The 18,050-nt window shown below is 45.7% G+C and overlaps 1 protein-coding gene across 14 annotated transcripts in view; it reads right to left on the bottom strand.

Moving 5' to 3' along the window:
* The window catches only part of DPH5 (diphthamide biosynthesis 5), a 40,856-nt gene that overhangs the window by 15,325 nt on the left and 7,481 nt on the right, over nt 1–18,050 (bottom strand). For 5 of the 14 annotated variants that reach the window (XM_084851735.1, XM_084851739.1, XM_084851727.1 and 2 more), the window contains exons 3-4: nt 17,318–17,442; nt 8,092–8,200 (exon numbers count right to left, since the gene is read on the bottom strand). In XM_084851735.1, coding sequence (XP_084707861.1) covers nt 8,092–8,200; nt 17,318–17,442 — 234 coding nt within the window. Of the gene's footprint in view, nt 1–8,070; nt 8,201–17,317; nt 17,443–18,050 lie in introns of all 14 variants that reach the window. The other 9 variants (XM_084851724.1, XM_084851728.1, XM_084851730.1 and 6 more) reach the window with 2 other exon arrangements.

Below are 18,050 nucleotides of genomic sequence, written 5' to 3'. Positions count from 1 at the left end.
AAGGCGATTAGACAAATTAATGGAGAATAAGGTTATCAATCCCAGCTAGCCATGATCACTATATATCACTTCCAGTATCAGAAAGTGTCTCTCTGCATACCAGTCACTGGGGAACATGAGTGGGAGGGTGCTATTGTGGTCATATCCTGCTTGTGGGATTCAGCACATGGGTCTGCTACTGGCACATCTATTTAGGTTCAAAAGACCAATGCATATTTATTTATTTATAATATTTATATACTGCTCCACATCAAAGATTCTGGAGCGGTATATAAATACAACAAGATAAAAGAATAAAAACCATATTAAAACAATTACAACATTTTAAAAGTAACAGATTCTAAACTTAATAAACTGCAGCTGGTCACTCAAGGAAGGCCTCTAGAAATAACAATGTCTTCAGCAGGCACCAAAAGCAACAGAAAGTTGGCGCCTGTCTGATTTCCAAGGGCAGGGAGTTCCACAGGAAGGGGCCACCCCATTGAAGGCACTTTTCCTGGTGGACTCCAGCTGGGCCATAGGTCCATGTGGAACCACCAGGGACATGCCCTCTGATAACCTCAGTGACTGGGCAGGTTGGTAAAGAAGAAGACTCTCTCTCAGGTATCCTGGTCCCAAGTTGTTTAGGGCTTTGTACACTAGTACTAATACCTTAAACCTGGCCCGGTAGTGAACAGTCTGCCAGTGCAGTTCCCACAGCAAAGGAGTTACACGCTGAAAAAGGGCAGCTCCTGACACCTGAGCTGCTGCATTCTGTGCTAGCTCCAGCCTCAAGGGCAGCCCCACACAGAGCACATTGCAGTAATCCAGTTTTGAGGTTAGTAATGCCTGTACCACTGTGGCCAAGCTATCCCTGTCCAGGAGAGGCTACAGGTGGCGAACCAGCCAAAGCTGGTAAAAGGCACTCTTGAGCCACCGCGGCTACTTGGGCCTCCAGCTACAGTGATGGATCTAGGAGCATCCCCATCCAGAACAGGCAATGAGCCTATCTCCCAGACCCTGGAACCACTCACCTACAGGGCTTCCATCTTGCCAGGATTCAGCATACATTACTGTATGATTGGTAGTGTGGTACAATCGCTAAGAATGCTAGTCTTGGACCTGTGTTCAAATCCTGTTCAAGGATGAAGCTTGGACCAATGCCTTTCTTTCAGTCTAAACTACCTCACAGGCTTGTTGGGAGAGACGGTTTATTCGTTAATTCATTCATAAATGAATTGACTACTTTAGCTTTCACTATGTTAAGGGAGGTAATGTTCAATAAAAGTATTCAGAAATCTGTCCCTTTTATACTGCATTGAAATAAAAAAGCAGATAAGATTAAAAATGCATATTCAAACACAGTAATGCAACAGTTTGACAGAAATCAAGAAGTAACTATTTCAAAATACAGATATCTATTTCTGCAGCATCCTTTCCCAGAATGGTTGCTGCATTAGTGTAACAGTGGACACTGCATTTCCTCAGGTATTTATTTATTTTAAGAATGTAAGACTGTAGGCTGGGACTGTCTTGTTTTTTATTATCTGGGAGCCACTCTGGGAGCCTTTTCAGCTGAAGAACAGAGTAAAAAATGCTTTAAATAAATGAATAAAGGTGCAATCCTATGCATATTTAGACAGGAAATAGATTCCTACAATTCCCAACATCCCTCCAGCCAGCCATGCTGGCTGGAGCATGCTGGGGATTGGAGGACTTTTTTCTGTCTGAACATGCATAGGATTGTGCCCTAATGTGTTAATGTGCAACCTAAATTGTGTGAAAATGTGGATGGGGTGCTCATTCCATTCAAAGCAACATGGCACAGAGAGACCACCTTTCCTCTGATGCGCACTGGGGCGAGGTGGTAGGCTGAGCTGATAGAATTCTGGACCATACCACTTCAGACTGCAAGCTGGTGGGGTTTTTTTTTTATGGGAAGGAATATTCAAACCAATGACCTGTGATGTAGGGTTAGCGAACTGGTGGCCCTCCAGTTGTTGCACTCCAAATTGTCAACAGCCCCAGCCAGTATAACCGATGGGCTGGGGGGGGGGGTCATGATCATTGATTTGTATGCCAATTTTCCAAGCTGGCTTGCAGCAACACAGAAATAAAACACAGCAACATTTTCAGAAAACCAACAATTACAAATAACAACATTTAAATCGTCATGCAAATAGGCTAAACGTCACACACTAATAAATATATTGTAAGGTTAAATAATCCACTAAGATTAAACAATCACACTGAGGCCTAAGAGAGGAGAAATACAAAATATAATGTAAATTGCAGCAAAAATAACATCTTGCTGCAAGTCCTCCAAGACCTGATGGGAATTGAAGTCCAACATTTGGAGGTCCAAAGGTTTAACCCCTGCTGTAGTGGTACAGCCCACCATCCAGTTCATCATAACGGCTTTAGCTCATGTTCATGTTCCATGTGCCTCTCCTTTAGTTGGATCTGTACACTTAGTTGGAACTGGTGCCAACAATTCCTTCAAGTGCTTGTTTTACACAAAGAGAAAGCTCAAATTTGGAACCATAATAAAAACTGATCACTCCATAATGTGGGAATAAACTATTCTATGTAACGCTCATCCACAAAAGCGTACGCTGGCCTTCCTCTACCTGAGGCCCTCCAGATGTTTTTGGACTTCAACTCCCATCAGCCCCAGCCAGGATGGCCAATGGTCAGGAATGCTGGGGGTTGTGGTCCAAAACATCCAGAGGGCACCAGGCTGAGGAAGGCTGCTTTATGCTACAATAAATGTGTTGGCCTTGAAGGTGCCACAAAAGTCTTTGTTCTTTCTGTGCAACTGGTGCCACTCTCCAATGTTCAGAAAGTACGAGTTGGTTTTTTTTTCTCCTCCAGGCTCTATGAAACTGGCTTAAAAGCTCACCAGACAGACAACCCCCCCGCTGCCATTATCTTCGCCGGGCCCACCGTGATTAGCTAGAACTTGAAACATAAGTAGCTTACACGACAGACAGCTGCAGCTTTCTCTGACAGAAGCAAACCGCTGGCTTTGACTCGCCTGACGTATGCCTTCTAAAAAATCTACAAAGGTGTTTCCTGTTTTTCACTACTGGAGTATGAGCCTGTGCATCGTGATCAGATTTAAACTAAAACGCACACGCACACACAATGTCAGCCCTAACTATGAACTGAATATAATTTAGGGGCAGGGAACCTGTGGCCCTCCTGAAATTGTTGGATGCCCAACTCCCATCAGTCCCAGCCAGCATAACCCATGGTCAGGGCTGATGGAAGTTGTAGTCCAACACGTTCTCCATGCTTGAATACATTCCTAAATAACCCTAATTATTTAAACCTAACCGATGCAAGTCAATTTTACAAAGGCGATAGCCACCCTTGAAATTGTCCCCAGCATCTGGCACTCACAGGTATGCTGAACAGAGCAGTTCCATTTAGCCATCGGGGCAAAGATCTGTTTGTAGACCTGTCCTCCATGAATTTTTTGCGTCCTTTAAAAAAAATGCTAACTAAGCTAGTGACTATTGCCACATCTTGTGGTAATTCCATGAGTTAATTAGGCATACTCTAAAGAAGAACTTCCTTTTCTTTATCCTGAACCTATTGCCAAACAAGTTCACTAGGTGAGATTTTATTTGTTTATTTAAAATATGTGTAACTTGCCTTTCAAGGTGCACTGCCCTCACAAGGCGGCTTACAAGGCTCTAAAACACATGGAAATGCCATTATAATGTCAAAAACACAAAACGGCATACCAGGAGCAGTTAACTTTTGTTTTTCAGGTACAGCACAATTTAACCAAATGCTCAGTGGATTAAATGCATCTTGAGAGGATTTTCTTTTTAAAACAAAAAACCACAACCAGCAATGATGAGGCCATACCTATCTTCCGGGGGGTGGGGTAGTTCCAAAGGTGTGAGGCCACTACTGAGAAAGCCCTGTCCCTAGTACTTGCAGGTGTAATGGCTCTTGCTGTGGGCCAGAAAGAGGGCCACCCCACCCACTCTGACTTTAATGTTTGGGCAGCTTCGTACATGTGCAGATGGTCCTTCAGATAATGTGGTCCCAAACCATTTAGGGCTCTAAAGGCTAAAACCAGCATCTTGAACTGGGCCCATAAACAGATAGACAGCCAATGTAACCCACAGGGAATAGATTTCATAGAAACAGAGTGACTAGCTCCCACAAGTGTTCTAGCTGCAACATTCGGTACCAGTTGCCGTACCAGACATTTGCTAAAACCCAACAGCCTGAACCACATGCATAGCTGAGGCTCAGCTCTTTTCCTGCACCAGTCCACAGGCCAAGTTTTTCACTGGCTGGCAGACCACACACATTTTCTTCTCTCTTCCATGCGTGATCTGGAGTGTCCCTGCTGAGCCTAGAGGGGACTGTGTGGGAAGAGTCCCAGGTGGCTCAGCAGACACCACCAGCACGGCCCATACTGGAATAATGTGCACAGTTGTGGCCTGCTCGGTCTCAGAAAGGCTACTGTAGAGCTGGAGAATATGCAGAAAAAGGGCAACCCAAGCGGTCAAGAGACTGAAGCACTTTTGTTATGAGGGAAGGGGCCCTGAAGCGCCTTCATTGTGCAGTAATGTTTGGAGCATCTTTAGCTTAGGAAAGAGATGACTGGATATGAGAGAGTTTTATGAAATGATGTGTGGAGAGAGAGAATTTTTTCTCTCTCTCCCATATCTTTTTGTTGTAGGGCAGCCAGGGTCAGCCAAACATGTTTTGCTGCCTGAGGCAAAGGATAAGATGCTCCCCGCCATGCACACACAAAATCCCACATACAGAAGCTGACTGGGCTGGTAGTTGAATTTTACTTCATTACTGGTAATGGGACAGTAACCTCCACATCAGAGGGCAGCTGGCCAGGAGAGGCCACACACACAGGGGAATGGCTTGGGGGCTATCGCTGCTGCACCCCAGCATCTGCCACCTGAGGCAGTTGCCTCACTCTGCCTAATGGTAGGGCCAGCCCTGAGGACAGAATATAAATATCAAATAAATAAAAGAAAAATCTCTCACACCTCGGAACCACCCAATTCAAGTTGACTGGCAGTAGTCCAGGACTGACTCAATGTATCATCTGTTTATGGAATCCACTTGCCACAGAGTGTGATGAAGGCCACTAATGTAAGAGAGCTTTAAAAGGGAATTAGATAAATCTATGGATGGAAAAGTCTATCAGTGCTGATTGGCCAAAACAGCTACATGGATTCAGTTGCATCATGTCTCCAAAGACCAGTTACTTGGGGGATGGTGTGTGGCAACAGCAGGGGATGATTGCTTGCATGTCCTATTTGTGGGCTTCTCTGAAGCATCCATCTGGCCACCGCAGCAAACAGGATGGTGGCCAAGCTGATCTTTGTTCTGATACAGCAAGATTCTTCTCATGTTCTTAACTTGGATTGAATACTTTGGCACGGGGAGGTAATTATATTCTTTCCCCCAATTTTAGGAGCTGTAGCCTTTCTGATTTGGCAGGAAAGCATCTCTACCGACAGGAAACATAAACATTGGGATGGCTATGATCACAAGGTGAACTGCTAAAAATGGCTTAGTTGAAGAAACCAGTATTTTCTTCACAAGCGCTCAAACATCAGCTTTTATTTGAAAAGGCCAAGTTGCTAGCTCTCATGCCTAAAGAGGACAAACCTAAAGGTACAGCCAGTTTCCACTACAGGCCCAGAAACCACAGTAGCTCTGGGAAGGATTTTTAGCATCAAGGCAGCACAGTTACTTCACTCAGGACAGCTCTCCAATCTCTCTCTACGGCCGCAGTCTTTGTTCCACTGGTCAGTACAATCCACCTCAGTAGCAAATCCACCATCAGTAGCAAACTTGGCATTGTGGAACTTGATCTCAAGAAATACTGAACATGGCTAGCAGAAACCGATTGTCGCTCTCTTTCTTCAGACAGGGGCGAGGAACCATTTTCAGCCTGAATGCTTCACTGACCCTGGGTCAGGATGTTGGTGGCCACATGCCAGCAACAGGTGTGGCTACTGCCCAAAGCGGGTAGACCCACTGCTGCCAAGCACTCCCCATATTTCCACACTCATACACACACTATTCATACACATACATAAACCCCCCTCCCATCCTTCCCAACCCCATTTTCCTTGACCAACACTGAAGGAGGCTCCCTTTCTCAGTGCTGAGCAGAGAGACGGAAGTATCTCTGATCCGCTGCTGACCAGAGAGAAGGCTTGTCTAGGGGGAAGGGGTGGGGCTTGGGAGAGAAGCTGGAGCTACAGCTGGGGAACCCCGGCAGACCGGAGGTTTCCCTTGCCTCATTTAAGGAAACAGCAAGAGGGGAAGGCACTTATGTGTGCCAAAGCAGAAGAGTAAATATCTTCAAGTGCCTGAAAAAACTTTTATTATGCCCAACACGTTTCAAAAAGGACTCTCCTTGCCACATTTAGACTGCTAGTCAAGATTCAGTCACTCCCACAGTATCTGGATTTTCTGTTTCTTTGACTGGAATCTGTGTTCATTTGTGCTCTGCACAGAACTATGACTAGCATACTGCTCTCTCTTGCATGACTTTGTCCCCTCTTTAAAAAAAAGAAAACCCTCTATTTTACATAGAAGTATGTGTTTGTGTGCACACTTAGACGTGACCAGTGGGCTCTGCTCCACAAAAGCTTATGCCATGAATTTCTTAGAGTTTAAGACGACCTGGACTCCAACTTCCTTATTACCTATCATTGCATTAAAGAACTTCCTTATTACCTATCGTTGCATTAAAGAACTGCTATACTGGCAGTATGGACAAAAAAGAGTTTCCTTCGGCTATACCTATCACGGAGTTGGAATAGACCAAAAATGCTTCTTGACTACCCCTGCCATATAATGGTATCACAGACCTAGCACTGGATCACAGGCCTAGCACTAGACTCACAGGCCTAGTACTGGATCTGACTAATCCAGTGTACCAAAATAGGGAGATGGTGCATAGCAGAGCAAAAAGGTACAGATAATTCAAGCAAAAGAACCAGCCAAAGAGGAAAAAGGATCCCTAGAAGATGTAACATGGAGGAAAATTGCTGCCCAAACCCACTGGCAAGGCTCTGAATATGGCAAAACTCAAAATCATAATTTAGCACTTACATGGTGCTTTTTGAGTATTCCCAGTGCTTCACATACATTGACCATCTGAACTGGGCCACTGATCACTAAATTGGGCCACCTAAACAATGATTTGGGTGATTGCAAATGAGCTGTGGCAAACCTTGGACTCGTGTGCTCCCACCTCCCCCTCAGTGAAATCTTCCACTTTCACCTCGGAATAAACTACAGTTCTGTGTTACGTACAAACTCGGGGATTGTGGTTTGTCTAATCAAAGTTAGTTTAAACAAATCAGGGTCCAACTGTGGCTTCAGACTGTGGTTTGTTAGCTAGCTTTTGTTACAACTACAGTTTCCCTACTTTGTGCATAAAACGGAACTGCAGTTTGTTTTCAAGCGAGAGTGGAAGATTTCACTCTCCTCCTCTCACACAAGGAGAAGGGGCGGGGGGGGGAGTGAATGCATGGGTCTGAGGCGTTCCTTGGCTTGTTCTCAGTAATCTTTACAATAACCCTATAGGCCAGTATCGTGAATTATCCCCATACTGCAGATGGGCAGCTGAGGCTAATTGGCTTCCTTAGACTAATAAGCTTATATCCGAGGTCTGAACTGGGGAATTCCCTGTTCTCAGCTCACATTTTCAGCCACAACATGATATCAGCTCCCATCCACTGTACAGAATGCCTCTTACAAGTTTCATTACCAGAAGATAAAGAACAGCACTGCCCATCTCTCTTGTACAAATTCATCAAGAGAAAGCATTTACTTCTTAGAAGCTTTGTTTTATAGCACTTTGAAGAGAGAGAGAGAGAGAGAGAGAGAGAGAAAGAAAGAAAGAGAGAGAGAGAGAGAGAGAGAGAGAGAGGAAGCATCACAACAGATCCTGCAAACCAGACGGGAGAGTGTGCAACTTTCACAGCTGTTTCTTACAGATTTGGTAGCATGTTATTCTGCAGAAATCCTGTTAGGGAAGAAAACAGAGCTGAGCTGAGCTGTGGTGTCTTACTGACTTACCACCACACGTGCGAAAAATACCTGCAAACCACAGCAGCCGACAGCATTCAGTATGGAGGCATTATGGATGACTCTGTATGGGATCCCCAGCTTCACTGCCCGGAGAACAAGGTCGCTATGCGTCGTTGCCCTGCAGTGAAGAGGCAGTGGGTTATGGCCTGTATTAAAATGTATTTATTTAGGACGCTTCTGCCTAGTTTCTCTCACAGTGACTAACTATGGGCTAAGCATCTGACAGGTAGCCATGTCCGCGAGCAAGTACGCAGCCTCCAAGGTGCCCACCACTTCCATTTTCTTTCCTGATCACCAAATAACCCAGGAATGCCCCACTGTTGGGTTGTTGCCATGACATGTCAGCCTGGCACTCTGGGTTGCTGAGGGAGAAACAACCCAGAGTTTCAGCCCAACAACAAACCATGGGTTCCTGGGTTGTTTGGCAATCCAGAAAGAAAGCAGAAGTGGCGAGTGGCCACAAGGCAGTGTGTTTGCTTGCTGCCGCACGGCCACAACTCAGGAACTGGGAGACTAAACAGCGGCTTACAATAAATAATCTATAACACCACAAATAATATACACCACGTTTCTGCTCTAAGCAAACATCCTGAGAGAGGAGCCACATTTGACAGGGCAAAAGCATTTGCTGTGAGTACAGTACTCTGGTGTTACATCAGCGTTTCCCCGTTCAAACATGAAAAGCACAGATCGGGAGCGGGCAGAAAGTAGGCTGAGATCAACCAGGAGACTGTTGGATTATTTTCTGTTCAGTGACAAGGGTTTTTTGACTCCCAATTGTTTGACAATAGCGACAACAAAAAGGCGCCCCATGCCAAAATACACACGCACTAGGTTGTTAGACTCCGTAATCTGTAGCAACTCGGATGCAGAGCTGCATTTGTACGTGGAAGTTATCCCAATATATAGTTCATGGGGTGCAGCAGGTAATTAGCTCCACCCCCTGAGCTGCCATTTTGCATCTGGCTCTACCTGCAAGCCAATATTTTGCCTCTGCCTCTGATGGCTGGACCTCAAGCCGGAAGTCTACCCACACCTGGTGTAGATGAACAACCATGCAATTACACCTGGGAACCCTGAAGACACGGGGCTCCCTAATGTACATACACTGATGTTTCAAGAGATGCATACGCCACCCACATTTTGAATTTTGCTTTGGGAAACAGTGACGTAATGCCAGTGTACCCACAACAATTTGGTTTGCCATGTAAAGCATGGATCTACCCTACTACTCTTTCTTGTGCATAGGAGGCAAGAGTGTGCACAGCGCACACTCAAAGGGGGCGGACAGTCATCAATTGCTCCCTCTTTTTAAATCAGGGGTGCAAAACCTCAGACCTGGGGGCCAAATCCAGCCCTCCCAGGTTCCCCAGATGGCCACACCCTCTTTCCTCCGACCACTGATCATTTGGCAGTTTCCTGGCTTTTGTGCAGTCCGCGCCCCCGCCCCAGTTTCCAAAAGGTTGATATGCACCTCCAGAGGCTTAGTTACTGGCAGAAAGAGCTTTAAGCTAAAATTTGCTGTTATTTTTGCCCCTGTCCCTTTTGACTTCAGCCCCATCCACCACTGGAATGTGGTCCCCGAGAGCTTCTCCAAAATGAAATTCGGCTCTCAGGCTGGAAGAGGCTCAACACCCCTGTTTTAGGTGAATAGGGAAGCCCAAAGGAGGAGAAGGATAAGGTGCGCTAGACCAGCGCGTGCACAGAACTATATTGTAGCTAACCAGAGGAATGTAAACATACCTAAAAGCCCTACTGACTAATTGTGATTTTGGACCCAGTGATTTCCACAGAACTCAAGCACTTTGACTCCACTGCGTTGCTGTTGCCTTTTATGTTTTGATCACTGTATGAACCAGCAAGAGCGTTTGCGGATGGAATACTACAGGCCTATCCATAAGCGATAGTAAGAAGAAAGGAAATATCTAAAGGCACCCAGCACAATGGAAGACACAACATGGAGAAGAGGCGGCAAGTACTTTGGAGCGTGGGCCAGTTTATACAATTGGCAGAACCAAATATACTTCTATACTGCTTCAACCTGCAGGTGGATATGGGTGTTGCAGGTTGGATGCTTTGTCATGGGTGAGGGGGGAATCTCCCACCAAAAACTCCTCATTTAGAAAACTGGCATGTCAGGCAGAAGACTAGACTGATTCCTTCTTCCTGACATGCTGTTTTTCATGCTGACATGAGGATTTTTCCCTCATGAGGGAACACCGAAACAGCACACAACACACACACTACGGTCATGAAGTTGTGTAGGCCAGGAAAAGGTCTTCCACTTAACTCTGCCGGTTGTATAAACTAGGCCCCAGAGATATAAAACTGTAATGTGAGTGTGCATTCTAAGTTTACACTAATATGCTGTGTATGGGCACACAGAACTCCATGGCGGCAGCAAGGTTGTGCTCTCTAGGTTGAATGCCCAAATCAAGCAGCCAAATCCAAAAACAAACTGACAAAACACTGCGCTGTTCCCAGGCTGGTTAAAACACATAACGCCTCCCTAAAACCAACAACAGTTTGCATTTTAACTTTAATAAAGCCATTTTTGCCTGCAAACTAGATGTTTCACTTCCTTCTGTCTTACAGTGGACTATGGGGCATCTGTTGGCTGGTAAACATCAGCTTTGCCTAGCAGAGAGAGCAATTTAGGCATAATTCCAATGCTCCCTTTAATTACTGTGCAAACAGGCCTTAGTGTAATTGTAAATGAGAAACTTTGCATGCATGCTCTGCACTTGCACCGGTATGTGAAAGGGTTGTTTTCCCCACACATTCACATTTGCTATTCAAAAGGGTTTCAGGGAAAGTGGATGGTATCCCTCAGGAGCGCTAGATCTACGCTGCATGTGCCAGACAAACATCTAGCTTTGGGGGAAAAAAAAGAGTGTTCTCTTCGGAGGGATCTATGAAACAAAAGGTTGCAAGAAGTCAAGGGAACAGCGCTAGGGTGTACAAACAGCATGCAAATTAAGGCTCAGATTAATGCTTCAGTTAGAGTGCTGCAGCCCCTGTAAAAACTGATTGCTGATCTACATTTGACTCAAAAGGGTCACTCATCTGAATCTACATGGCCCAGGGCTGGTGCCTTGGGGGTTGGGGGTGGCAGGGAGATACAAGGTTTGTGAGAATCAAAAAGTTACATGGATTCAAAGAAACACCGTGGAAGAGGCTATATTTGTGCAATTATGATTACTGAAAGCTCTGACTTTGTAAAGGTTGCTAATCAAGCATACATCAATCACACTGACTGCATTACGTAGCCAAATGTGGAAATTCATTTAAATAAGGAGCCCGAATCTGAACAATGGCTTCAGCTGCCCTCTTTCCCCCAAGGTATCTTGCTTCCATGCCGCTCATTCCATGGAGGTGAGCAGGGAACAGAAACCGCATCTGGCCGGAGAGTGTGATTAAGCAGTGTGATGCTCTTTGGGGCATCAAAGCTTAAATTTCCACTGGGGTCTCTTTTCTGCCTAGGCCTTGTTCCACTACTATCATTTTTGTCACTTGGAGGTTTTAGGGACTGACCAAGAAGTGCGATAACTGTGGTTGTCCAGGGTAGAGACTAGCGAAATAATATTCTTTTGTCACAGCTGTTATTGTAAAAAGCAAATAAGTTTACAGTCCTCCCAATGAGGCAAGGGATGCCATTCAAAAGGTGAAGAGCACTGCAAAGAAAATGGGAATCAGTATCTCCAACAACCATTCAGACAGAGGAGATGGTATCTACAAGACGAGGCTGGACAGCCATCTGTCAGGGATGCTCTGACTTGGATTCCTGCACTGAGCAGAGGGTTGGACCTGATGGTCTTGTAGGCCCCTTCCAACCCTACTATTCTATGACACTTAAGAAAAGTGCAGAAGCATGTGGTTGCTGAGGTTTAGGCAAGCAAAGAGGCCTTGAACTTTAACAACTATGGTTGGGAGGGACTGGGCTTCTATATGACGTAGCACTTGTTTTTGCTTCGAGTATCTGCTTTCCTGTGCCACTTCTGCAACTCAGCTTCCTTTCTTGCATTTTCCTTGTCAAGATGTTTCAGGTTCTATGAAAAGCACACACTCACACTCACTCTCACACACACACACACACACACACCCTTTCTATCTGAATTCTGCAACTTTGGTTATGTTTTAAGTGCAGATCTGGCTTGTAGTTGGCTTCTGCTACCCTGCCCCAGAACACCTGTGGGGAAATCTTCCAGCAGCTTCAAGCCGAGGAGATGGAGGTTTTTTCCATTTTCCACTTGCCACGCTGAAGTCTGCAGGCTCTGGTGTGTAGCTACTTTGCAGTGGCACATTACAGTGAAAGTAATCAGGGGCACTTTGCATGTGAATATCTAAACACCAACTGTCCTGCCTGCCACCCAAATCCTGGGCATTCAGCGTGAGAAGCACTCCCGTGAAGCTTTTCTGAGGCAAGCCACTGCATCAGAATGAGACGCTGATCAAGGACTGCAACTAGAGTAAAGCTGTTCTTTAAACTTGACCCTGAATTCCACTCAAGAACACAGTTTGGTCCCACTGTAATTATTATTCCCCTCCCTAGCCTCGAAAAACCTTGGTTAGCGAGGGATGTCCTTCTCCCTCCACTCCTTCTCTGCACTGCTATGTGTTTGCTTTTTAAAAGTTTTCTATATTAGATTAAAACCCTGAGTGTTCATTGGAAGGACAGATACTGAAGCTGAAGCTCCAATATTTTGGCCACCTAATGCGAAGAGAAAACTCTCTGGAAAAGACCCTGATGCTGGGAAAGACTGAAGGCAAAAGGAGAAGGGGACGGCAGAGGATGAGATGGCTAGATAGCATCACAGATGCAATGAATATGAACTTGAGCACGCTCCTGGAGAGAGCGCAGGACAGGAAGGCCTGGCGTGCTATGGTCCATGGGGTCACGAAGAGTCAGACACGACTGAACGACTGAACAACAACCACAAATATGAGATTCAGGATTTCCAGTACTGCAATCTGATTGACACACGTAATTCCTTTCGTATTTTCCTCCCCCTCTCCCCACAATCAGTAGGAAGTGAGGCGGGTGGCTACTAGGAGGAGGGCTTTCTCTGCTGTGGCATCCCGGCTGTGGAACGAGCTCCCTAGTGAGGTTCACCTGGCACCTACATTGTATTCCTTCTGGTGCCAGGTGGAGACCTTTTTATTTTCCCAGGCATTTTAGCTTTCTAGACTTTTAGATTTGCTGTTTTAAATCTGTATTTTAAATCCCTGCACTACTGCTAGGTCTTATTCTGGTTTTATTCTGGTTGTACTGTTTACTGTGGTTTTAATGTTTTACATATTTTGTATTGTTTTATTGTGTGCTCTTTGGTTTAATTTTTGTGAACCACTCAGAGAGCTCTGGCTATTGGGCGGTATAGAAATGAAATAAATAAAATAAATAAAAAACTGCACACAGTAGGTGATACATAATTATTGCGCAGAACATGAGGTTTGGTTTTGGTTTTTTTGCTAATGCTTATAGAAAAGGTCTACATTAGGGAACATAGATGGTTCCAGAGGAAAGAGGCCGTCAGCACCTAATGCAGGAAGCTGGGATATATATTATATATTCCAAGTATTTATAAGCTGCTTTTTAGGGCCAAGCCCTCACAAAGCAATGTGCACAAAATGAAGGAAACAATGGTACATTAGGCAGATCATGTAACACAGCAAATAGATGTATAAGAAAACTACTTTAGAACACATAGCAATCAATTCTCTAAAGGAAATATAGTAATAAAAATGTATATTTAAGGGCCTGTACTGAAGGGGCCAAGCAAACATTAACCAGAAGGACAAGTGTTGGGCCACCATGGAGAAGACCCTGTTTCTCATGTCCATCCACCTAACCGTCATGGCCCCACTGGAGCAATCCTTTTCTGAAGAGCAGCTGGAGCTCCCAGAGGTAGACAATGCCAGGAGATTTGGGGGAGCCTGGGCCCTCAGAGGAGATCACTGCTAGTCCATTGCTGAGGGAGGAGGGGAGTTCCGCCCCTGAGGCAGAGGCTGGGCGACCACTTAATGCTCGAGAGTGTCATCGCCTCAAGAGGCAGGCCATTAGGGCTCCTCAGAGAAGGAGTGCTCGATTACAAAGGAGGACTCCTCAGGTGCAAGGCCCTCCTCCCAAGTAGGACTTTTGCCAGAGGGCCTGTAACGCACTGCAGCTGAGCCCTGGGTGGGGCTCAGAAAGCTCTGGCTATATAAGCCTTCAGTTGTAGCCAGTGCTGGAACAGCATTGTTCCTCAGCTTTCTGGGCCTTGTGATTGGCCTTCTGTGCTACTGACCCTTGGACTCCTGCATGACTCTGCTTCTGAACTGTGTATTGTATCTTACTGCTTAACTGTGCTGTGACCTTTGCTTGTATCTTCACCACTCCTGCCTTTGCCTGATCCCATACTGGGCTGAAACCTTTGTGCTGGACCATTTGCCTGCTTTGTTGCCTTGCCTTTTGGATTGCCCCATAACTTGCTCTAACACTGAGTCTGATTCAGCCACAGCAGGACAGTAACCCATTTTACAGGCAGGCACACGAACAGAACCTCCCATGCAGATCTCGGATTCTGAGCAGAGCCATACTGGCAAAGGAAGCTTTGAACGTAACCCAGTCCCAAAATCATTCAGGGCCCTTAAGGTTAATAGCAGCTCTTAGCATTGGGCCTGGAAATGCACTAGCACCCAATGCAATTGGTGCAAAAGAGGCGTTACATGTTCAGACTTCCCAGCTCCCGTTAACGTCTGAGTCGCCACAGTTTGTACCTGTTGACGTTTCTCATCCGTCTTCACAGGCAGCCTCCTATAAAGTGTGTTGCATTAGTCCAGTTTAGAGATAACTAGTAACTGAGGCCTAGGACTACAGCGGCTGGTATACAAGCCTAAGCTAGTAGAAGGCACTCTAGGCCGGTGCTGCTACCCGCACTTCCCCAGACACTGACGAGTACAAGAGCACCCCGAAGTTGCACGCCTGGCATTTCTGGGGGAGTGCAACCCCATCCAGGACAGGATTAACACCTCTGTCCAGATGGGCAGGCTTCCCACCCCTCAAGACCGTTAGCTCTGTTCAGGCATGCAAGAGGATGCGCGGGGCTCAAAGTGGGTAAACAACAAGGCCATGCACACTTACTCCACCCCCTATGTCTCCAGGCACACCGGCCCCATCCCACTCAGTTTAGACCTTGCTGCGCTGAACAGGATTCTTCATCACACGGAGAGTTCTACTCAGCTTCAATCAAACGTGAGTAGAAGTCCCTTTCAGACCTTCTGGGAAAAAGACCTTCACCAGGGCACAGTCTGAACCGAGGGGGCGGAGCTGGCACACCCAGAGACATAGGGGGTGGAGCAAGTGCACAGGGCTCTCGCCCAGTACCCACTTTGAGCCCTCACACGTGTTCTCTTGAATGTGTGAACAGGGCTTCCATCTTCTCTGCATTAGGTTTCTGCTTGTTCCCCCTCATCCATCCCAAATGAAAGCAACAGAGATAGATAGAAATCTAAACAGTTAATAATGAATAAATAAGAGTCGTTATCTCGGGCAATGGGATGTGGAAGCAGGCTGCTTTGGGATGTGGGAATAAGAGCCCTCCAAGACATTTAGCTGCCGACCAGGCCTAAGGCTGCACTCACAGTCACACTTACTAGGGAGTAAGCCTGCTGGATATAATGGAACATCCTTCCAAGTAAACATGCATTGGCTTGCACTGCACATGGTGGACTGGTACAAAACCACTTAGAAAGACATACTATTTAAAGTCAGAAGATGGCCCCACAAAGGTTTCAAAAATAGTTTGGGGAAGGAGATTATATTTACATGATGTACTCGCAAATGTTTGTTTGTGTCATGCCTGCACAAAGGTGCAGTAAGATATCTTTAACACAGGCCCAGTTTTTAATAATGTCATTGCTTTCTTGAATAGCATAATTACTTTAATTCTCCAAGGCTGGCATCATCTGCAGTTAAGTACCAGTTCAATTAAAAAAAGAGAGATTGAGAGAGAAGAAAATTGCCTCCTAATGTTCCCTAGGAGGTATATTTACTTCAATTACTCTTTTCATTTTTGACACATACACTTCCTTATAAGGAGGGAGCCCTTGCAGGATGTGCGCAGTGATTATATTTTCCCAGCTTCCCCCCTCCCGTGCAACATGGCAATATTAATTTTGAATCACCAGCTGGCGACAAAAACCCCTCTTCTGTGTGGCTTGACGTTGCAGATTGATGATGCTTCACTGGCTAGGGCAGAAGAATGGCCTTCTGGTGAAAGAAAGCCCTGCCGTTTCCAGTGGGAATAGAAAATGGGACTAAGAGGCTTAGTAACCAAACAGATAAGACATTGGTAATGACCCAGACATCCACAGAAGGTCAGAAATGCATGAAGTGTGCAACTCATTCCGTGGCATTAACTGCCCGAAGCTACCACATGGCTTGCAGGTGCAAAATCCGGGCAAACAAATCAGTCCTTCAAAAATATAACTGAGTGTCTCAGGCAATAAATAAGAAATGCCATGCAGGAAAAATACAACCAGGTTGCTTTTCAAAGGGCAACATAATGAATTTTAGGGCTGATGCTTTACGACTGATAGGCTAGTATATATACTACTGGGGTGAGGAACCTCAGAGCCAGGGGCCAGGTCCAGCCCTCCTGGGTTCCACAAAAGGCCATGCCCCCTTCATCTCGCCCCTCTCCCTTTCCCCCAACCACCAATTGTTTGGTGGTTTCCCAGCTTTTGTGCAGTTTTTTTCCCGCCTTTCTAAAAGCTTGAAATGCCTCTCCTAAGACTTAGTTACTAGCAGTAAGAGGTTTGAGCAAAGAACATGCTGGCATGTTTTGTATTTTGGGTCTCACCCCTTTTGCCCTTGGCTCTGCCCTCTCCTTTAAGGTCTGGCCCTAACAACAATTAACACTAACTGGATATCCTCATAAACAGGGTTTGCAAACCCATTCAAGCCCTGGTTTCAAATTTGGAATTGTGCCAACATAGATGGGAGGAGAGAACATGAGAGCACATGGAACATTTGATCAAGGTATGCGCACACCAAGCTACTGGGAGAAACATAAAGCAAGGCGGAGGTCTTCTAGGCAGCCAAAAAAAGAAACACAGCCATGCTCCAAAAAGCCTGGATGAGCTCATTGCAAACACCTTACAGTTCAGAAGTCACTCCTTTCCATATAATCAAACCAGAGTTTGTGGCTTAACAGTACTAGTAACAGGATGATTTAGCAGCGTCGTCTCTTCTTACCCAAAAGGATCTCCAACGACAAGAAAAGCCACGTCACATAGATGTGCATCTTTCAGGATTGCATCTGCTTCTTGTTCTACACTTTCTCTGTCAGCAAGGATCAGTTCTTTGCCATAGAACTCCTCCTAGGAAAAAAAAGTTGATATTACAGTAATATCTGCATCCCACCATTCCTCCATCAAACTTAGGGTGGCATATGTGGGTTTATCTTTTTGTAATATCCTGACAACATGACGCAACAGCCCATCATGGCTTAATTTTGCTGTGGGGCTTATTGTGTCAGGCGCCTGTGGACACCGTTTTTACATAGCACCCATGGGTGCCCCCGCTTGCCATGGTTTGCTGTGTTGTGCGAACCAGGCATCATGGGTTTTTTGAGGGGGTAGACAACCCTCAAATAACCCTAAAACAAGCTATGGGTTATCTGAGTTGTCTACCCCCTCAAACAACCCAAGCCCAACATGATGCGGCAACTATGAGCACACCGCCATTGCTTACATATACAAAATAGTGGCCAGCATACTCCACTAAGCCCTGCTGGGAAATGAACTCACAGTGGCTTGGCATTATGTGTGAATAGTCCCAGTGAACGGCTCAAGGTCACTCAGAGAGCTTAATGGCTGAGCAGGGATCTAAACTCAGGTCTCTTGGGCCCAAGTCCAACACTCTACCCACTACGCCATGATGGTACATAATTAGTAACTGCTTCTCTTGAACACAGCTTTTGTCTTCT

The sequence above is a fragment of the Heloderma suspectum genome, chromosome 4 (genome assembly GCF_057233095.1).
Source record: "Heloderma suspectum isolate Gila_16-S chromosome 4, 16-S_ref, whole genome shotgun sequence".
NCBI lineage: Eukaryota > Metazoa > Chordata > Lepidosauria > Squamata > Helodermatidae > Heloderma > Heloderma suspectum.
The sequence above is the reverse complement of the archived record's forward strand: the minus strand, read 5'-3'. Positions and strand labels throughout refer to the sequence as shown.